Here is a 21625-nt window from a genome sequence, read left to right as displayed (position 1 = left end):
CTGGGTAGAGAGGCCTGCAGCCCACGGGTGAAGGAATGTGCAGGCCACAATCCACCTCCCCAGTGGCTTCCCAGCAGCTGACTACAGCTGGCACTTACCTCTTCCTACCTCCTAGGTTCATGTACGCTACTCTCCCTGCCCCCACTAAGTACAAAGCATGGCCTCCCAGGAAACCCTGCTTCAGACATGCATATGTATGCATCCACACGTTCTTTGGGCTGCTCTTATACCTCAGGGACAGAAGTCAGCCAGACCCCAACTGCAAATACTTCCCTGCTTTATTTCACAGGCTGCACCCCACACCCCCGAGCAAGATAACAAGGCACTTCACAGATAGAAGCCAAAGCAACACAGCCCACAGCCCTCAGAGGCCCTGGGCAGTGGGGCACAGGGCCTGGTTGAGACAGGCCTGGCAGCGAGGGTGGACAGGCAGACAGGTCTGCTGGCCAAAACCCACCAAGAGCCCATTGATCTCGCTCCACAGTTCCCTGTGGGGATAGAAGCTGGGTTAGCAAAGAGGGAGAGAGACAAGGCCCTGCCTACAGGGACCCCACCCTGCCTTACCTGGGCAGCCACTCTTCCAGGGCGGCTCGGGTTGCCTCTGGGGACTTGGTCGGCCTCTGGGTCCATCTCAGTCGGTTGGCGATTCTGTGCACATGTGTATCCACTGCTACTTGGAAATGGGGTGGGGTGAACAGGGTCACACTCTGCCAGATGGATGGCGCCCCTTGTCCCTCCCCATATCCTTGAAGGCATCTTTTGGCTGAGCCCCCAGGCCTCCAAGCAGGGGTGGGGGACTACAGAACCCTGGCTTCAGGTATGAGAGCAGCTGCTGCATCTTGGCTGCCAAGCTGGACCTGGAGTTCTCTGGAAGAGTGTGGGTAATTCCTTCAGGCATCCTTCCCATCACTGGGAGTGCCTAGGGGTTCTCTGCTTTGGGCTGACCCATTCCCACCAATCCTGGTGTAGCTGGGAAGGTGGAGTGGTATCTTCTTTGGGCTATGTATCACCCCAAAATGGTAACAGCTAGCTGGGGGTCAGACTCTGCACCAAAAGATCTACCAGTCTCAGCTCAGTAAATCTTTACAAAGCAAAGCTGAGGCTGGGCAGGGTTCTTACTCTGAAGTGCTCTCTAGGGTTGTAGCTCAGTGGTAGAGGCATGCTTAACATGCAGGAGGCCCTAGCACACTAAACAAAACAAAGAAACCAACACAAACTGTGTGTACTCTTAGCCTGCAGCCTCCCCAGGACCAAGGGCTGACCCAGGAAAGGCCCTGCCTTTCCGCCTCTGCTTTATCTCCCTGTCTAGGCACTGGCTGCAGGCACCAGGTGGCATGGCAGTGGCTTGGCTCGGTAGGCTGGCCTGAGGTCACTGCTGTAGAGCCAGCACTTGCCACTACATCCGTCAAGGACAGAACAGGGAAGGTAGCCTGATCTACTGCAGCTGCAGTCCACCTGGGCTTCAGCTCCTGCTTCTGTCAGCTGGCCACTGCAGGGGTTCTGCCCAGCTCCAGGTCTCTACCCAGCTACCCTGGCAGCAGTAGCCATGGCCCTGCTTCTCCAGGGCTTTGCCAGTGAAAGGCAATCCCTGCACCTGCTCCCTTGCCTTACTGCTAACTGGCTGGGGGGCAGGCAGAGCAAAAAGGCTAAGGGCTCCCGTCCTGGGGTTTTTCTCCTCTGTAAGAGAGGTGACCATGCTCCTTAGGACACGGCATGCAAGTCTTTGGTGTATCTGTGTGATTAAGGAGGGCTACTGCTTTACCAGCTTTGAGTCAAAGCCTCAGAGAGGCCAAGTACTTGACCTGAGATTGCTCAGGTGGGACAGGCACAACTAGAACCTGCTCCTGGACCCCATGGCTCTGGCTTTTCATTTTAAAATTATTTTATTTTTTACAGTGCTGGGAATTGAACCCAGGGGTGCCTTATCACTGAGCTACATCCCCAGCTCTTTTGATAGGATCTTGCTAAGATGCCCAGGCTGGCCTTGAAGTTGTGATCCTCTCCCCTCAGCCTCCTGAGGGTTACAGGTTTACATCACACTGCACCTGGCTCCCAGCCTTTAAAAATTCTGAGACAGGAGGGGCTGGGGATATAGCTCAGCTGTAGAGTGCTTGCCTCGTATACAGAATGCCCTAAATTCAATCTCTAGCACCACACACACACACACACAAAATATATATTGAAGGCTGGGGATATAGTTTAGTTGGTAGAGTGCTTGCCTTACATGCACAAGGCGCTGGGTTCAATCCCCAGCACTACAAAAAATAGAAAAAAAAAGTTTTGGGTTGGGGTTGTGGCTCAGTGGTAGAGTGCTTGCCTAGCATGCACAAGGCACTGGGTTCGATCCTCAGCACCACATAAATGTAAAATAAAGATATTGTATCCATCTAAAGCTTAAGAATAAATATTAGAAAAAAATTGAGACAAGATCTCACTAACTTGTTCAGGTTGGCCTTGAATTTGAATTTGCAATCCTATTACTTCAGTCTCTCAAGTAGCCAGGATCACAGGTATGTACCACTAAGCCTGGCTGGCTCTGGCTTTTTAACTGCCTCCCCTAAAAGGCAGGTCAGGTCTTCCTGCAGGGAGGGTGGCATTCTGACACTCCTGTTGTCTGCTATTCCAAAGCAGTCCCTGTCTGGGCCATGGGCAGAGGCCCTTCCCCCATCTAAGTGCACTACTCCTAGGACACGGGCAGCTGAGGACAGTGCCCAGATAAGCTCAAGTATCTGGTGAGAGGTGGCAGTGGCACTGGGAGTTGAGGTAGGGGTGGGGACAGCCACACTCCTGCCCAGGCCTGACTCTTCCAGGGGTTGCTGATCTCCAGCCTCACCAGGTGGTAATCAGCTCCCAACCAAAGCTCTGGGCCCCTAGCTACCCTCTTAATCTCCAGGGAGTGCTGGGAGACACTGTCAGCTTAGATACCTGCCAGAGGATATTCCTCTGGGCTGGATAGGAGTTCCAGAGAAGCCTGGGGTCAGGGGTATACAGAAAGGGTGGGTCAAACCCTGGTTTCTGGGCAGGTTGGCCCCGTTATTATGCAGCTGCATGAGTCCCAACTCCCTGGGCAAAGCTTCAAGAAGAAAGCAGCCCATGCTGGGCACAGTGGCATATGCCTATAATCCCAGCAGTTCAGAAAGTTGAGGCAGGAGGATCACGAATTCAAAGACCCATCAGCAATCTCTGATACCAAAAAAAGGAGAAGAAAAAGAAGAAGAAAGCAGTTCTGGGGTGGTGGTTAGGGTCCACCTTGTGCTTCCTTCTCTTGGCCTGGCTTATCCTGCCTTACCCAAAGCTCTCAGCTGCCATCTTCCCAGGACATCTTCTTAGATGCTCCCAGCCCGGGTCAGCTTCCACAGCAAATGCCATGCCCCAGGAGTGCTACCACCACAGGTGAGGCCTTCCTTGCCCACTGTCCCTAGCCTGTGGCTATCTCCAAGGGCCCCTTACAGAGTCTAGCACATAGTAGGTGCTCAGTAAATGTGAGTTCCTACCATAAATACCCACTGCTGGGTGGCTTAGCACAGCAAACACCTTTCTGACCCTTTGGGTTTTCCTGGATGAGAAGGCTAGAGCTCACATGGATTGATGTGGGGAGCCCAATAGCAGCCAGCCAACCTAGAGCTGGCCCCTCCCTCTTTGTGGCCATGCCACTCACCTATGCCTGATATGGTGCCCCAGGCCACAGCCATTGCCAAGTGTGCCATCTTGGGCCCAACACCTGGCAGTGCTACCAGCTCTGCCACAGAGGCTGGGATGTCCCCATCATAGTGCTGCTGCAGGATGGCGCTGGTCTGCTTGATGAATTTTACCTTGCTCTGAAAGATGGCAGGGAAGGATCAGCCTTGGGGGTATGTGCAGCCTGAATCGGGAGGACAAGACCCTGGGGAGACCCACAAGTGCCCAGAGCTGCCTGTCACCTGCCCAGGACCCATGTAGAGGCACCTGCTCCCCACCTCCAGGTGGGAAGGAGCCAAGGGCAGTAGCAGGTAGGCCCAAGGCAATCCTAGCCCCTACCTCCCACCCACACAGGCCAATGATATATGTGTGTGGTCCAGCTTGTGTCCCTCTGTCTTGGCACTCCCTTCAGAGGCCTGGCCAGGCTGAGCAGGCCAGTTATTTCCAGGAGCTGGGCTTGGTAGCACCTGGGTCTTTAGGAAGGAGAGCTAGTGCCTGGGGCTCCCCCACCAGCTGTCAGGCCAGCTGGGTGGTTCCCATCCTGAGTAGAGAGGGCTATTTAAAAGCTGTTTGACAGACTGCAGCCCACACCAGTGCCAAAGGGAAGCAGCTCCACCCACCCACCACCCAGTGTTCTGTGGGGTGGGGGAGGGTCTCTTTGGAGATCTGGAGAAGGGGGTGATTCACTCAGGGAGACTTAGAGTAAACAAAAGAGAAGGCGAGGAAGGGCAGGGCAGGCAGCTGGGTGGGGAGGTAGAGGAAGGAAGCGGGGGCAAACAGGAAAGGCCAAGGAGCCCCAGGGACAAGTCACCAGCCCCATGGTCCAGCCCCCCCTACCCAGCAAGTCTGTGGCTTAAGGGGCTCTTGTGGCCAGTGTCACCAAGCCCCTTTTGCCCTAATCTGGGCTCACCCTCCAGAAGCCCACAGGGTAGATGAGCTCGCCCAGTGTGCTATCATCTGTCTGCAGTATGCTGTCCACTGTGAGGCCCCGGGCCCGCAGCCGCTGCATGGCACCTGCAGTCACCTGGTCTTTGGTTTGGCTGGACAGCATTAGCGACAACAGCACCTGGTACCTCCGCACCTGCTTGTGAAATGACAGGGACAGGGGTAGTGGAAGGTCATGGGAGCACCCCTGAGGCCAGGCCCTACCAAGTCCTCTACCCACCTTTATTTGTTACAGGGTATATGTGATACCTATCTTGTTACCTATAGCACGGGGAGAATAACTATCTGCCTGGTAGGGCCAGTGTGAAGATCAAATAAATTATCAAATTATCAAGGTAGTTAGAATTATATCAGGTGGATGGTCACTACTCAAGAATGACCAACTATGATCATTATTGTTATTGCTTTGTTGAGAGCAACACTATCCATCTTATAATTAAGCAAACAAGATCAGAGATTCAAGTACCAAAGTCCCCAGGCAGCAGAGTAGGGATCGGAACTCCAGCTGGGCTAAGGCCCCAGGCACCAGGTCAGTGAAATACAGGGAACTTTCCCTCTCTCACATCACCATGCACCCCTGTGAATCAGCACTGTGCCCAGCAGAAAGCAGAGCACAAGGCCCCAAGCCATAGGTATCTCTGACTAGCTGAGTGGCCACAATGAAGCAGGTGATGCTGCCCTATGCTCTGGGTTACCAGCTAGTACATTACCCAGGGAACTTCCTGCAAGGGAGGGTAACAGCCAAGAGCTGCCAGATCTCAGGCTGTCCCCTGCCAGAGGTGTGAGAGGAAACAAGCATCTTCTTTGCTTAGAAGAGAGGGGAGTCACTGAGTAGATGAGTCCCCTGCCTACCTTTGGAGGAGCGCTGGGGTCATAGCAATGCTCAGCCCCTAGCTGGTCCACAGGTGCATCCTTCTTGCTTCTCATGGTGCGGATGTTGGCTAGCTGCTGCTGCCATCCCTGGGGTTCCCAGGCAGAAACCTTGAGGGGCTCAGCTCCCTCACCTTTCTCACCATCCAAGGCCTCATAAGCCACTTGCAGCCTCTGTGTCTTCTGCTGACACTTCCCAGGCCTGTGTTTTTTTCTTCCTTCTGCAAAAAAGTGTCACTCAGTTCCTTGTGCAGAGGCCACAGGTGAGGATATCTTAAGGGAGCTGCCTATCTGCTGACTCCCTCCTCCTCTAAGACAGTGAGGGTGCTCTGCCCTCTGCAGGCAGGGCACCACAGCCTAACAGTGCACACACATTAGCACAACAGGAACAACCTTTACCCTGATAACCACAGCATGTCTTTTTTCTTTTGGTGGCACGGGGGATGGAACCCAGGGTCTCATGCATTACAGGCAAGCTCTCTACCACTGAGCCGCATCCCTAGACTCCAACAATGTCTTCTAAGCTACATCCAAGAGAGCTTTCTAACGCCCAAATTGGAATGGTGTCACTCCCTTTTGGAACTCCTTTGCACTCGTGCTGAACTCAAAAGCTCCACCAACCTGGCAGGCATCTTAACCTGCCTGCTCCCACAGCACAAGTTCCCCCTGCATGCCTCTGCCCCAAAGGGTCTCCTTGCCTGGACTACCCCTGTTGCCTGTGGGAATCCTACTCTGGCCAATTCTGCAGAAGTCCCAGCGGGAGAAATGCAGGGGTCTATTAGTCTAGCTGAGTCCCCTGCTTGGCACATAGTAGGTCCTTAATGGCTACAGGACAAATGCCACACTCTTTCCTGTTTCCTCTGAGTCACCGTCCAGCTGGGGGACAACACTTCTGGCCAGGTGTGTTCTTGGCACCTAGCCTGGTTGAGAGGAAGCACGTCGGAGCACCGGTCCGCTATGCTCTACATTCATCCACATACACGTGGAGCGTCCTTGGGAGGCAGGGCGGTGGGATGGGAACGTTCTCGTTCGGGACCAGGTTGGGAGGGGGGCGGATTCGCCCAGAACCCAGTCCTGTGGACCCCAACCTCTGGGCAAGGGCTAAGATAGATTCGCAGGGCCACACGTAGGGTTTGCAGGCTTGGCGATGTTATGGGTGAGGGTCCTGCCGCGCGGCCCGAGATCCTAGCCTGCAGCCCTGGTCCCCTTGCCCCCTTCTCCTCCCGCGGCGCTACCTGCCGCCACTTCTCGTCTCGGGATTGACGCGGGCTCCTCCCCACCCCCGCGTGGCCTGGTTCGTGGAGAGCGACTCCGGCTGCGCGTCAGCATCCTCAACCCTGCGCTCATGCCGGACCCTGCTGATTACCCTTCCAGGGGGCTCCGCGACCCAGTCACGTGCTCGGCGCGCCCGGAACTACGGTTCCCGGCAAGCCCTGCGCAGGCCCGTGGAGTGTCCCCACCCCCGGAAGTGCGGGTCGCGCTTCCGGCGGCGGCTCCGGGGCCGGGGGTGTGCACCCTTACTGCCGCGGGCGGCCCTGCGCGTGAGGGGCGCGCGGGGTAAGTGGCTCGGGGCGCCCTGATTCCTTTTCGGCCCGCGGTGTGGCCGGTCCGCGGCGGCCGCGGGCCCCGCAGCGCCCGGGCCTTGCCCGCGCCCGCCGCAGCCTGGCACCGGGGCTCCAAGCACACCTTGGCGTTAAGTTATGGCGGTGCGAGCGGATCTCCTTCTGGACGTCCCCGCGAGACGGAGACGGAGAGCCGTGGCAAACGTCCGGACTCCTGGATGCCGCGGCACTGCCCTCGCCCCCTGCACCCAGGCAACTCGCTAGACCAAGCCGGCCTCTTTCAGGCATATTTGTGACCGGGTCAGCTGGGCTGTGGTTGAGTTGACCTCAGGGGCTGTAAAGAGGAAGGTTATGCCCACTAGAGACCTAGGGTCTGAGCGTCCGAAGGTCTGCAGCAGGGCAGGTGGGCGGAGCTGTCAGTCAGGTGTCTCCAGCTTTTGTTTCTTCTGCACAGACGAGTCATCTCGTGCGCCCTTGCCCACCATGGCCAAGCCAGCAAGCAAAGATTCAGGCTTGAAGGAAAAGTTCAAGATTCTGCTGGGACTGGGAACACCAAGGCCAAGCCCTAGATCCGCAGAAGGCAAACAGACCGAGTTTATCATCACAGCGGAAATCCTGAGAGTGAGTGAGCTGCCTGCCCAGTAGGAAGGCTGGGTGGCCCTTCTCCATGTTCTGAAGGAGATGGGTTGCTGGTGACCTTCTGCACGGGGCCACTCTGGAGTCATGTATATGTCCTTCTTCAGGACACAATGTCAGGATCTCGGTGACCTGCTTTTGATTGTTTGTGTTAGAGATGCAAGAAAACCCAATGTAATTGATGTGTCCTGACTTCCACTTCACATTCACAGGTAGTTAGGGATATGGCTAGGGATTAAGTGCTAATTTGTGAGTTCCTGGGAGAAGTAGGTCGTTATTTTATTTTTTGGGGTGTGTGTGTGTATGTGCGTGTGTGTCTTGGGGGTTGAATCCTAGCACATGCTAAGTATACCTTCTACTGTTGAACTACACCCCCATCCTCATCCTTAATAAGATATGTTTGAGTTCCCCAAACACATGTCTGGCACCATATTTGCCCATAAGTAAGTGAATTTTTGTACTTGTAAAATTTCTTACTCAGAAACACCTAAAATGCTCATTAACTGGTAAAGCATATAAATAAAATATTGTACATTCATATAGTGAGGTGTAATTCAGCAGTAGAAATAATAGAACACTGACTGACATGCTACAGCATAAATGAACTTTGAAAACATGCTAAATGAAAGAAGCTAGTCACAAGAGGTTCCCATGATGTGTGAGTCCCCTTACATAAAATGTCCAGAAGGTAAGGAAGTAGTGACAGCAGTTTGGTGGTTACTAGGGCTGAGGGGAGGAAGGAATTGGTATGTACTTTTCTTCTGGGATGATGGAAATGTTCTGTAATTCGTGGAGATGCTTATAAGCATTGAGAATGTACTGAGGCTAGAGTTGCACAGTTTAAAATTATTACAGTGGTGTATCTCCATAAAAACTTTGCTCTTATGAAAAACAAAGTTGCCCATTTAAAAAAAATGTTTTTAGTTGTAGGTGGATACAATATTTTTTTAGATTTATTTAAAAATATTTTTAATTGTAGATAGACACAATACTTTTATTTTATTTATTTTTATGTGGTGCTGAGAATGGAACCCAGAACCTCACACATGCTAGGCAAGTGTGCTACCACTGAGCCACATCCCCAACCCTATTTATTTTTTATGTGGTGCTGAGGATGGAGCCCAGTGCCTCACACTTGCAAGGCAAGCGCTCTACCACTGAGCTACAGCCCCAGCCCCAATGTTGCCCCATTGTTTGTCCACTAAGGTAGAATAGTAAGCAAATCCTGATTTCGTAAAGATCTGCAACAGATCTTCAGGCCGGAAAGTGCAGTTCATAGGATAGTTTTGTGATTGACATTTAAGGAGACCCGTAGTCTGAGTGCTGGCCCCTTTTCTTTCTTTCTTCTCTCAAGGAACTGAGTGTTGAATGTGGTCTCAACAATCGCATCAGAGTGATAGGGCAGATCTGTGAAGTTGCAAAAACTAAGAAGTTTGAAGAGGTAAGTTTGTTTCAGTTGTGGGACTGAAGAGATGCATGTTGACCATTTTGAAGCCTTGAATTTTCTTTTACTAGGAGCATGGTTGATAGCTAGCTTTGTGATGGTAGGATTTTCACTATTTTAGGGAAACTTAACTTGCAGTTGAGTGATAGAGCTGAGCTTTTGGAAATGTCCTGAGTATAACCCTGAGAGACTCATCATGATGGGAGGCAAAGGGAATAGGCTTTTCCTTTTTTAATGTAAATGTGTGCCTGCTCATTCTCTTGGGTAACACTCAGAAGAGGGGAAGGTGAAGGAATGCTGGGAAAACTGTGGGTTCACAGAGGACATGTTAAGGCACCCTGGCTTGGAACCTGCTTGGGAGAGGTGACTGGTTGGTGGCAACAGGCAGCTGCACAGAACTAACATAGCCAGCTTTATTTTGGACAGACATTTCCAGGCTCTTCTGTTGCCGTGGACAGAGTGGGTGGTTGTCATTCTGGGGATCAGGGTAGTTGTAGAGCACACTTTGCCCATTGTTTGTGTGTGACTTAGGGACTCATTTGTAGAGGGAAGTGACAGCTACATCTTCAGCAGTTTATCTGAGACATGTAAGCTGCACATCACCAAGTATCAATGTAAAAAGCAGGCATCCTTGTTCAGAAAGTTGCCCCTGGGAGTATGGAACATCATGTGTATAAGCCTAAGAGGCTGGGATGATCCACAGGCTCAGTGACTGTGTTGCAGCTCAGGTTACATTGTTAGGAGTATTGTGAATGTGACATATGCAGTGAGGGTCTCAGTATATCCTGAGTTGGTTGAGATATTTGTCACAAAGCATCTAAGAAAGGGTTGAGATGTGGCCTAGTGGCAGAGCACTTTCCTAGCATGTACAAGGCCCTGGGTTCAATCCCTTGTACTGTGAAAAAACAAAAAATCTTAAGAGATGTTTTAGCTCCCCACTTAAAGGGAGAAAGCCCAAGAAAGTGAGTGAGTGGTCTGAAAACTCTGGTGAAGGGAGTAGAGACATGGTTCACATGGGAAGGAAAGGTAACATTTGAGCTAGCTTGAGCTTGCAGGCAGAGGCTAAATCTGGGCAACTCTAGGGACAGGAGTGAATTCCCCATGGTGGTGGAAGTCAGTGAGGAGTAGACTTCAGGAAGCCACATGGAGTTCTTCCTTAGCAGCTCCAGTGGGCAGCAGGGCAAGGGAAGGGTATGTTGCTGAATGGACCACCAGTGGTGGGTTCATATGGAAGAAAGCCATGGGGCAGAGTTTCTGGGTCAGGCACAGGCCTAGGGCACACCTTGTTCTTCTGGATTTGAAACTTCTGGTGATAGCCCTCCAGACTGAGCAATTCTACAAGAGTCTCCCTGTGGGTCTTGGGGAAGTCAGGACTTTTCCTAGCCTGCTTGCTGCCCTCCTTTCACCAGCCTGCAATCTGGGGTCTCTTAGAGGGACCTGCTTGAGTGTGAAGTGTCTCTGAGGCCTGGGGTACTCATAGACTGCAGGAGATACATAGGATGTGGGCTGTTGAGGAGCTGGTTCTGAATCAGGAGGCTGTTGTTCTGCTTTGTCCTTTGCACGGTGCTGTTCTTGCATTGAGGGCTAGGTTCTTGAAGATCATACCATTACCACTGTCCCCTTTTTGCTGGTGGCAGCATGCAGTGGAAGCACTCTGGAAGACTGTTGCGGACCTGCTGCAGCCAGAGCGGCCACCAGAGGCTCGACACGCGGTGCTGGCTCTGCTGAAGGCCATTGTGCAGGGGCAGGTAAAGGGCAGTGCTGGACTGGCTTGTATGGGGGATTTCATCAGGCTGCCTGATGTTTGGGCTCCTGTCTTTGGCAGGAACACGAGGTATGGGGTCTGGGGATTAGCAGGGGTTCTGGGGCTAGACTGTACATGTGGGCATCCCAGTGTCACCACTGATGTCTGTGAACCTTGCCAATTGCGGGAGCCACCTAAGCCTCCACTTGACATGTTGAGTGGAGATGGTGGCTATGCCTTCCTTTGGATGTTCTGGGGATGAAACAGAGCAGTTCATCTGGACACAGTTATGTATACATAGGAAGCTGAGACAGGAAGATTGCAAACTGGAGGCCAGCCTCAGAAATTTGTTAAGAGCCTATCTCAAAAAAAGGGGGCTGGGAATGTAGTTCAGTGGTTAAAAAAATCCCTGGGTTCAAGATCCCTCTATTTAAAAAAAAAAAAAAAAAAAAGCAGTTCATGTAGACTGTTAGGAGCAGTAATTGGCACAGCCAGTGTTATTTTGCTTCTGCCCCCCAGTCCCCTGGCAAGGGCCATTCTCCCTGCTCATGGTGCTTAGCTGTGCGGTTCTTGGCTGGCCCTTGGGCATCCAGTCATTTTGCTATCTAGTGATTGCTCTCTTCCTTCGTGACTTGACTGCTCAAAGAGGCACCTCTACTCTGGCTGCACATCCTCTGAGACTGTAGTGCCTTTGTCCTTACAGTGTGAACGCACACATATCTATCCCGGACCATGAGCTGGGTGAGGGCAGGAGCTTTGTTGTCCTTGCTGTGTGTTTGCAGTATCCAGAGCCTGATGCAGTAGGGAGGCGCCACACACTAGTCAGCTGCCTACCAGTGCATCTGGTTTGCTGCCTGGAGCCCACTGATATTGCTAGCCCATCTCTTGAGGTGTTCCTGGGGGAAGGAGCACAGATCAGGCCCACAATATTGGTGTCTGCTGTATTTCTTGGCTTCTTGGTAGCTGTGTGGGAGGCCCTGGCAGAGCTCTGCTGACCTCATGTTTTTGTCTTTAGGGTGACCGTTTGGGGGTCCTCAGAGCCCTCTTCTTTAAGGTCATCAAGGATTATCCCTCCAATGAAGACCTCCATGAAAGGCTGGAAGTTTTCAAGGCCCTCACGGACAATGGGAAACACATCACCTACTTGGAAGAAGAATTGGGTGGGTGCCACACTGGGTGTAAGGGTTCTCTGACCTTGTGATTAAATCTAACCTGGGATGAGAAGGGATCTGGGCCAGGAGGCATGCTGTAGTTCTATGAGATGGTTCCAGGGGGCTCACCTGGGTCTGGGGTCTCCAGGGGAACTTTTTGGACATGTAGACTCCTGGGCTGCACTCCAGACCTGCTGACTTGAAGCCTTTGGGAAGTGGGGGCTCAGAAGGTTTCTTCAAAGCTGGCAGGTGGTAGGCCATGTCTGTAATTAGGAGAGAGTGCTGCCAACCTGGTCTCACCCAGAGCACCAAGGTCCTGTTTCTTGCTCACTCTCAAGCCTGGCTTGGGTTTTCACCACCACTGGTTTACCTCCCACTGTCCTTGCCCACTTCCTCCTGTCACTCTGTCAGTAGAGGTTTTGGTCAGACTTTATGTCCCCATTGTGGGGAGAAGAGAACAGAGTGGGAAATTCGTTGTTCTGATGCCCAGAAATGGGCCTCAGTGGCTGGTCTGCCTCCAGAACAGGTGCTGACATGTTTCCAGGAAAAATGGCTGGCGTGTGCATGTGTCTCCTTCCAGAGACACTTGGTGGGACTGGGGGATGCCCAGGTACCCGCCTCCTGAACATGTGCCCTGTGTTGTTTATGCCCCCTAAAGTGAGGTTGGGCACTGCTGCCTAGCTCCAAGGCAGCCTGGGAGCTGGTGAATCTGTCCATGCACAGCTGGCTTGCTGAGGCCCAACAGAGCCTTCTTAGGCCTTGTAAGGAGGTCTGCCTGTCACTGCAAGGGGACTGATAGTGTGCTGCCCAGCAGTAATGGGATTCAAACTCATTTTCCTGAGAGGGAAATGAGGAGGAACTATGTCCTTGGCTTCTCCACAAACTACTCTCTTCCTCTTCTCTCCTAGCGGAGTTTGTCCTGCAGTGGATGGATGTTGGCTTGACCTCAGAATTCCTTCTGGTGCTTGTGAACTTGGTCAAATTTAACAGCTGTTACCTCGATGAGTATATTGCATCAATGGTTCAGTAAGCAAAGAGTTTAAATGAGGTCTGGGTTGAAGTCCAGTGGTAGGGCATTTGTGTAGTATGCACAGGGCTCTGGGTTTGGTCACTAGCTCCAAGTAAAAATGAAAAGAGAAGAGCTTAAGTGTCATTCTGCACTTGGTCCCACTCCTTTGGCTCCAGTCTGGCTCTGCAGGGTGAGTCAAGGGGAGGAAGCCACTGAACAAATGGAGAAGCAGGACGTCGACCTGTCTTCTCACACTGTTCCTGTGCTTTGGTTATTCTCCTTTTGTTGTTAGTTTTTCAGAACATCTTTGGTGTCCACAAGGACATGGCTTTGTCTCATTCGTATGAATACTCAGCACAGGGCATGGGGCTCGCACAGAGCAGGCATTCTAAGGGAGTATGAGCTGCTTACAAACCCAGTATCTCAGAGTGGCCAAAAAATGAAAGCAGGCATTTGGCCTTCTGGAAATGTACTCTGAACTGACTTTGGCACTTCTTCCACAGCATGATCTGTCTGCTCTGCATCCGGACTGTGTCCTCTGTGGACATAGAGGTCAGTGACTCCCTTCCCCAGGGAACTGTTCATTGTACCCTCCTTTTTGGGGGGCTAAGACTCTGGGGTCAAACCCTATGTGTCACTCTGTCTGTGTGGCTCCTGGTGGCTTGATCACTTTGAGCTGCAGTCAGGACAGTGGATGGCATCTGTTGTAGAGTCATAGCTCAGATCAGGGTAGGTGGTGTCGATGGCCCACAGTAACAGGAGTGCCTCCTGGATGCACACTTGCTTGCAGTATGACTCTGAGGAGGCTTTTAGGGCAGTGGGGCAGAGTGTGGGCATTGGGGGGCACTGGTGTGACCCCTTTTCCCTCCTGTAGGTCTCCCTGCAGGTGCTGGACGCTGTGGTCTGCTATAACTGCCTGCCGGCTGAAAGCCTCCCCCTGTTCATCGTCACTCTTTGTCGTACTATCAACGTCAAGGAGCTCTGTGAGCCTTGTTGGAAGGTGGGGTTCTGAAACCATGGTCCTGGAAGATCCTTCTCAGACAAGGTCCCAGTCCCAGGACATGTCATGACAAGGCAGACCATTTTGTTTGCAGTGAATGACACCTATTTTCAGGGTGATACAGTGGTGGCCCATTAAGAGCAGTTCAGTGGCATTTTCCAGGCAGTTGAGCTGAAGCCAGGCTTCAGGTGGTATTTCAATGGGGCTCCTACCTCTGTTTATGAGAGTAAGCTGCCTACAGAGCCCTGGCTGCTCAGGGCAAGCAGAGGGCTGGGGGCTCCCCTGTCAGGGCTGGGGCACATACCTGCGAATCCTCTGATGTATGTTTTTCCCTAGCTGATGCGTAACCTCCTGGGCACCCACCTGGGCCATAGTGCCATCTACAACATGTGCCGCATCATGGAAGACAGGCAAGTGTGGGCAGGCCTGGGCAAAGGGTGTGCTGACACTTGTGGCATAGACAAAGTTGGGGCTTTTCTGGTTCTTTTGGGTGGCTGTTGCAGGAGCTTTCACTCAAGCCAGGCACATGGTGCGTGTTCTCACATTCTCTCCTGTTGGACAAACCAGAAAGTTTGTAATTGAACTCAAAAGCCTCTGCCTCTACCTACCTGTCTCCATTGTGACTCACTCCCTTACCCTGTTACAAGATTACACTTGGTGTGTTAACCTGACATCTCCCTCGTCCCTACAGCCAAACATCACAGTCCTGCTGCTTCTGCTCCCTTGAGGTAGTTCATGTTGAGTGCTGCCCACTGGGCTCCCACTCCCACCAGAGCTCCCTCCTCATCTGTTCCCTTATGTCCATCTTGCTTTCTGAAGTACATTCTTCACATGGAGCTGAGAGACCTTTTTCTTTTTTTTTTCCCATGGAAAACAAGGTTTAAGTGTTTGGAAATAATAATGATTCAGCAAGCAGTTCTATCAGGAAATGTGGATTTGCTTTTCTTCTCAATAATGTTATAGCTGTCATTAGCCAGAGCTCAAGGAGGAAGACAGAATTTCTTGTGTCTTGTGCCCTAACATGGATCCACTTGGGTACTTGGAACTGCAGGACAGAAAATGTTCATGCATTTGGGTTTCCCTGGTTTTGGAATTTATGCACCATCTGTCAAAAAGCACTATAATGGGCGGGGGTTGTAGCTCAGCCATAGAGCGCTTGCCTAGCACGTGCAAGGCCCTGGGTTCGATCCTCAGCACCACATAAAAATAAATTAATAAAATGAAGGTATTGTGTCCAACCACAACTAAATAATAAATATTTTTTTTTAAAAAAAGCACTATAACAATTCTCTTCAAGTTGGGGGCGGAGGGTTGGTTCTGGGGCCTGAGAGACCTTTTTCTAATAGATTTCACTGTCACCTTTTGCCTGAGACTGCAGCGCTCCCAGGATAGCTCTTCTCCTTGTGGAGCAAGGTCCTGGTTGGCCCGGGCCTCCCCTTGTCTCCTCCCGCCTTTGCCGGTGCAGTCATCAGCTTTCTGGTTTCCCTGAGTAGCTTTTGCTGTATAGTACTTTGCTTTGCATGTGTGTGATTCTTTGGTCTCTGTCTCCCACTAGACTGTGGGTGTCATGAGCTTCTCTCACCCTGTGTCCCTGTACATGACATGACCAATGGCCCGCGGCGTGATCAGCAGTACTTGGCTGTTGAAGGAGTCATGAAAGAGTTATAGTTGCTGCTGGCCTGTGTTCCCTGCCCATTTTCTGGCCCTTCCCCAGCTGAAGGGCAAGGATGGCTGGGGACCTTGCCAGAGCCCAGGTCCCCCAAGGCCTCCCACCAGGCAGGGACCCTGCTCACATCTGTGTTTCTGGGGAATGCTTTCAGAGCCTATATGGAAGATGCCCCACTGCTGCGAGGAGCTGTGTTCTTTGTAGGCATGGCTCTCTGGGGAGCCCACCGACTCTATTCTCTCAAGAATTCCCCAACATCTGTGTTGCCATCTTTTTATGAGGTAATGGGGTTTCTGTGCTACAGTGAGCTGGCAAGAGTGGGCACACTCCTGTCAGGCCTACCCATGTATCTGGCTGGGGCTGGGGTGAGGGACACATCCAGTTACTTGCTTTTCACCTGGGTATGAGATTTAGGGCCGTTCAAAGGTTTTGATCTCAAGCAAACATTCTCTCTGATGAATTTCATCTCCTGTAAATTAATACTGGAACTGATCAGTGTTGCCCCTAGGATAGCAATCCTCTTGCCAGTGACAGTTCTGTTTTGTCAAGGTGGTAATATTACCTTCTCTCTGGGTGATGCTGTTGACATAATCATTCACAGCACTTCCTGTTTGTGTTAGCTTTTAATTCTCATGACTCCCTGGTGAACTGGAGCAATTACATGATCCAAATATCATAGTGCAATGTTGCTCTGCATCATAGCCAGGTGCAGCCTGTAATCCCAGCCACTTGGGAAGCAGAGGTAGAAGTCTTACAAGTTTGAAGCCAGCCTGGCAACTTATCTAGAGCCTGTCTCAAATAAGCTGCATCTCCTCTGGTTACAAAGAATCTCCTGATCTCATATCTTCAGACTTTCTGCTTTGCCTGCTTCTGTTGGTGGCAGCGGTGCAGGGTATGTTCTTTCCTCATCATTTGCACTGGAACTGAGGTAGTAGCTCTCAGTTTCTGTCATGCCAGTACACCAGGACCCCAAATTCAAAGTTACTGTCCAAGTCAGGCTCTTTGAAGGCAGGGGCTTCAGGGCCCTGTTTGGGTCCCGACTGTATTGTAGCAGTGTTAGCAAAACGAATGTCCTTTTGGGATCCTCACTTGCTGCTCTGATTGTGACTGCATGGCGAGACACCCAGGTGTCTTAGACTCAGCTCCAAGGATGACACAGGTCAGTGCTTCCCATGCAATGAGAAGCAGCTAACCTTGCATGCTTCCCTGGCCCCACATTCCAGGCCATGACCTGTCCCAATGAGCTGGTGTCCTATGAGATCGTGCTGTCCGTAACCAGACTTATCAAGAAGTACAGAAAGGAGCTCCAGGCTGTGACGTGGGACATCCTGCTGAACATCATCGAGCGGCTGCTTCAGCAGCTCCAGGTAAGACACGAGTGAAGCTAAGGGCCAAAGAGGACTAAGACCCTAGAGGGGCAGGCTTGTCACCCAGAGGATGATGTCCTATGTGTTTGGCCCCTCTCTGGAGTCTCAGAGCCTGCTTTGGCTGTGTATGCTGGTGGTTTCAACCTGTCTTTCAGTGAAGTGAGGTCTTGTTTTTCCAGATTTGTTCTGCCTTTCTGGCCCCAGACAGGAATGTGCAGCGGGTGGGCTAATGGTGCTGACTAAGAAGGCAGCTTGTTTCTATGGCCTGAGTGGGCTGGAGGTGGGTCTCAGAGGTTCTGGATATTGGCCATTCCTGTGGTATGAATTTGAAGGATAGCATTAGTAAGCATGCTGACTTTGGTGCTAAGGAGCACAGCAGGGCCACACAAGTGCTGCTGCATACAGGGTCCATGGGAGATGAGGCCAGCAACTAGGATGGGCCTTCTCCCAGGCCTGGAGCAGTGGAAGGAGGGATGGGGCTTGGCTGGGCCTGAGTCGAGTCTCAGTCGAGTCTTTGCTGGTGAATCACTGCCAGGTGGCATTTCAGCCTGGGGTGGTGCACAGAGGACACATCCCTTGGGGCTTCAGGCAGTACTGGAGCCAGCCTGGTACATAATTATAATCCCAGAGACTTGGGAGGATGAGGCGGGAGGATTGCAAATTCAAGATCAGCCTCAGCAACTTAGTAAGATCCTGTCTTAAAAATAAGGGTTGAATTGCCTGGGTCTGTGGCTCAGTGGTATAGCACTTGCCTAGTATGTATGAGGCACTGGGTTTGATTCTCTGTACAGCATATAAATAAATAAAGATCCATTGACAACTAAAAAATATTTAAAAAAATAAGAGTTGAGTATTAACTATTTTGGGCTGGGGATGTGGCTCAAGCGGTAGCGCGCTCGCCTGGCATGCATGCGGCACTGGGTTCAATCCTCAGCACCACCTACAAATAAAGATGTTGTGTCCGCCGAAAACTAAAAAATAAATATTAAAAAAAAAGTCTCTCTCTCTCTCTCTCTCTCTCTCTTAAAAAAAAAAAAGTTGAGGATGTAGCTCAGTGGTAAGTGCCTCTGAGTTCAGTGTTCACTCTCCAGCACATGCACAAAAAAGAAGGTGCTAGAGCCTGGGAGAGGTGTGTGGGAAGTTGTAGCTGCTCTCACCTCCTGCCTGCTCTTCTCCTAGGCCAGGCTGTGTGAGTCCAGCCAGGATTCCCCTGGGGGTAGGGAACAGGCAGGAGCAGTGGCTGACCATGTCCCAGTGAGGTTGGGAGGGTCTGGATGTAGCTCTTCTGGAGCTGAGGACTCCAAGGGCACGTCCTGAGGGCAGCAGAAGTCAGTCTGTGATGGTACTTTGATATTGCAGAGCTTGGAGAGCCCAGAGCTCAGCACCATCGTCCATGACCTGCTGACCACTGTGGAGGAGCTGTGTGACCAGAATGAGTTCCATGGCTCACAGGAGAGATACTTCCAGCTGGTGGAGAGCTGTGCAGACCAGAGGCCCGTAAGACACCCCCTTGGGGCCTACAGGGGTTCAGGCAAGAGTGCTGTCGGGCAGAGGTGTCACACTGAATTTCCCGAGTTTCAAGGGCTTCTGCTTTCCTGGGATCTGTGCCCGAGCAAGGAACCTGCCCGGTGTCAAAAAGTGGAGCAAGCATGGGCCTGTTAAAGAGCTCAATGTTCGCCTGGCCATTAGTTTCCCCCATCTGTGTGGAGGACGGTTGCTCCCAGAAGGCAGTCGTTTTGCCAGAACAGCTTGTTGTCAGGTCTTTTTTTTTTTTTTTCCTTTTTAAAAAGTTATTTATTTTATTTTTTAGTCAACATTTATAAGCATCATTTATAAAGGAGCAATTCATACACTGTGGAAAACTTTTGCAATACACAATTTGCAATACACGTACTCGTTTATAAAACATAGAAAGGCTGGAAAACTCAACAATCAGTAAATAATGCATTTTAAAATTAACAAAACACATAAACAGCTATTTCATTGAAGAGAATAATCAAGTGGCAAGTAAGTATGAAAAAATATCCAGTATTATTGTTAGAGAATTTCACATTAAAACCATAGTATGGTATATTTAAGAGTTTGTCTATGGTTCACCTCTCTCCCCCTTTCTCTGTATACATACACACACACATACCTATAAATGCCTATGTATGTATGTTATATATTTCTTAAATATTCTTTTAGTAGTAGATGAACACAATCTTTTTATTTTTAAGTGGTACTGAGAATCGAACCCAGTGCCTCACATATGTGAGGCAGGCGCTCTACCACTGAGCCCCAGACTCAGCACCGCTTTTGGTTTTTTATTTACAAAATTAAAAGTGTTAACAAACAATGAAATAAATCAGTTGCTGTGTACCATATGCTAAATGAGAGAATGAACATTTGCAACAAAAGCATTCCATGTCAGAGCCTGACAGGACTATTCAACCCTTTTTCCAAAATACTACATCATCAAACCTATCGTTTACTGTTGCCAGGTCTTTCTGTGGGTTTTGACAGGAGTTTCCTGCTACCAGGAGGTTTTTGTCCTGTGTGGTTCCCTCACCTGGGCTGTGAGTGGCTGGTCTTTCCTGAACTGACTTGGTTCTTCTGGGCCAGCAGCCTGGTGGCAGGCTGATAGATCCTTTGTAGGGCAGAATGGCTCTTTGACACTGGCTTTGTCTTTTGACAGGAGTCCTCCCTCTTAAACCTGATATCCTATCGAGCTCAGTCCATCCACCCAGCAAAGGATGGCTGGATCCAGAATCTGCAGCTGCTGATGGAGAGGTTCTTCAGGTAGTAGCGTCTCCGTGGCCCTTCCTGGGGCCTGACTCTGTATCACTATTCCTGTGCCTGCAGGGCCGGGGTCTTAGACCCCTGGGAGGTCAGAGCTTTCCTTTCTGGTTCTTGAAAGCAGTGGTTCTCGATGAGTGGAAAAGGTTGGTTTCACAGGGTCCTCTAGTGAGGCCTCCATGTGGTGGTCTAGAGGCAGAACCCTCTTTGTCCCTTTCCTGGGTCTCGGTCTGGATGTTATTGAACCTGGGTTTTGTAGAGAGAGTCCAAAGCTGGGTCTGCGTGCCCATCTTGAAGGGATGGGCCCAGTGCTCCTGGCCAGTCCCCAAGCCCTTTCTCCTTCTGCAGGAACGAGCCCCGCAGTGCTGTGCGCATCAAGGTGCTGGACGTGCTGTCCTTTGTGCTGCTTATCAACAGGCAGTTCTATGAGGTGTGTGGAGGCTGCAGTCTGAGACCTGGGGGCCTCTGAGACTGGCCCCAAGGTCTCCTGGGACTTCCTGGCCTCTGATCCCCTCTGTGGCAGGCTTTCAGCTGCTGTTGCTCCCTAATTCTGGCATTCGTTCATTCACCTGTGGGTCCCAGCCAGGCCTGTGCTGAGTCCAGAGCCTGTGGAGTGGCTGGAGAGCACAGACCTTGAGGGGGTTTCCTGTCTGGATATCAACTCAGATCTCAGAAGCCTTCAAAGAGTTCTGGTCTGAGTTCAGAACTCTCGTGTGGAATGTTTTCTTTTTGTTTTTGTATTCACTTCCACCACTCATCTCTCAGCCTGCTTGCCAGTCTGTTCTGAGCCCTGCTGGGGCTCTCCTTTTGTGCCTGCCCTCCATTCAATCTTATTGATATTGGTGGTGGCACCCTACCTGGAACATCAGCACATGCCAGCATGTGCTTTCTTGCAGATGCGCTCCAGGCTGAGGCCGCCCTCCCTCTATGTGGCTCACATGGTCTTCCCCGGCCTGCCTATCCTCCCTTTTCCACTTTTCTTTGCTCTGGACTGCCCCTGCTATCTCTCTGCCTTGTAGCCCCACCTGCCCCTGAAGCAGAGCTCCATGTTCCCTCTTCCAGGAAGCATCTCTGGGTTCTCAAGTCCCTCTTAGCAGAATCTTTTTTTATTTTGAGACAATTCTCTTAAGTTGCTGAGGGCCTTGCTAAGGTGCTAAGGGCCTCGCTAAGGTGCTGAGAGGTTGGTTTTGAATTTGTGATCCTCCCGCCTCAGCCTCCTGAGCCTCGATATGCACCACCTCCAGTAGCATATTTTACCTGTATTTCTGAAGGCTCTTGTCACACTGCCCCCTACAGTAGCACAGTAAGTCAAGGTTTCCCTACTCACAACTTACATGTGGCCTTCCACAAAGGACATATTTTTTGTGTGTGAGGATTGAACTCAGTACCTCATGCATGCTAAAGGTGGTATCCTGACATAGAATGACAAGAGGCAACCCCTCTGAGCTGAGGGGCTGGGCAGTCCCCTGGGAGCGGAATCTGGAGGCCCTGACGACATCCCAGTGAGCTCTGCTGCAGTGCCTTGGAATGCACAGCACTTATGCTGCAGTACCTTGGAATGCACTGCTTGCAGGGCCAGAGGTTCACTTGTTCCCTCTGTGCCTGGTGTAGGAGGAGCTGATTAACTCGGTGGTCATCTCCCAACTTTCCCACATCCCTGAGGATAAAGATCACCAAGTCCGAAAGCTGGCTACCCAATTGCTGGTGGACCTGGCGGAAGGCTGCCACACCCACCACTTCAACAGCCTGCTGGATATCATCGAAAAAGTGAGAGC

At 51.3% G+C, this 21625-nt stretch overlaps 2 protein-coding genes across 11 annotated transcripts in view; one reads left to right on the top strand and one right to left on the bottom strand.

Annotated features, from left to right (window-relative positions):
- Positions 1 to 260: 260 nt before the first annotated feature.
- Nthl1 (nth like DNA glycosylase 1) lies at positions 261 to 6906 on the bottom strand. The gene is made up of 6 exons (XM_076840417.2): positions 6729 to 6906; positions 5476 to 5714; positions 4589 to 4759; positions 3659 to 3818; positions 565 to 670; positions 261 to 488 (listed from the first exon to the last, which is right to left on the bottom strand). Exons 1-6 carry the CDS (start codon positions 6838 to 6840, stop codon positions 365 to 367), a joined length of 912 nt encoding a protein of 303 aa, XP_076696532.1. The 5' UTR covers positions 6841 to 6906; the 3' UTR covers positions 261 to 364.
- Positions 6907 to 6966: 60 nt separating this feature from the next.
- Positions 6967 to 21625, top strand: part of Tsc2 (TSC complex subunit 2) — a 34819-nt gene continuing 20160 nt past the window's right edge. For all 10 annotated transcript variants that reach the window (XM_076840386.2, XM_076840388.2, XM_076840385.2 and 7 more), the window contains exons 1-15: positions 6967 to 7050; positions 7510 to 7676; positions 9046 to 9132; positions 10773 to 10883; positions 11895 to 12039; positions 12939 to 13056; positions 13543 to 13591; positions 13914 to 14039; positions 14376 to 14449; positions 15860 to 15986; positions 16929 to 17072; positions 18432 to 18569; positions 19750 to 19853; positions 20199 to 20280; positions 21462 to 21617. In XM_076840386.2, the coding sequence (XP_076696501.2) occupies positions 7539 to 7676; positions 9046 to 9132; positions 10773 to 10883; positions 11895 to 12039; positions 12939 to 13056; positions 13543 to 13591; positions 13914 to 14039; positions 14376 to 14449; positions 15860 to 15986; positions 16929 to 17072; positions 18432 to 18569; positions 19750 to 19853; positions 20199 to 20280; positions 21462 to 21617 (1599 nt within the window). In that variant the 5' untranslated portion in view covers positions 6967 to 7050; positions 7510 to 7538. The remainder of the gene's footprint in view (positions 7051 to 7509; positions 7677 to 9045; positions 9133 to 10772; positions 10884 to 11894; positions 12040 to 12938; positions 13057 to 13542; positions 13592 to 13913; positions 14040 to 14375; positions 14450 to 15859; positions 15987 to 16928; positions 17073 to 18431; positions 18570 to 19749; positions 19854 to 20198; positions 20281 to 21461; positions 21618 to 21625) is intronic.

Source organism: Callospermophilus lateralis, chromosome 19 (assembly GCF_048772815.1).
Source record: "Callospermophilus lateralis isolate mCalLat2 chromosome 19, mCalLat2.hap1, whole genome shotgun sequence".
Classification (NCBI taxonomy): domain Eukaryota; kingdom Metazoa; phylum Chordata; class Mammalia; order Rodentia; family Sciuridae; genus Callospermophilus; species Callospermophilus lateralis.
The sequence above is the reverse complement of the archived record's forward strand: the minus strand, read 5'-3'. Positions and strand labels throughout refer to the sequence as shown.

Coding starts and splice junctions, on each gene's coding strand:
- Nthl1 (XM_076840417.2), bottom strand. CDS start 6,840: ATGAGCGCAGGGTTGAGGATGCTGACGCGCAGCCGGAGTCGCTCTCCA. Junction 4,760..5,475: donor ACCCCAGCGCTCCTCCAAAG/GTAGGCAGGGGA, acceptor TTTCACAAGCAG/GTGCGGAGGTACCAGGTGCT. Junction 671..3,658: donor GGGCACCATATCAGGCATAG/GTGAGTGGCATG, acceptor ATTTCCAAGTAG/CAGTGGATACACATGTGCAC.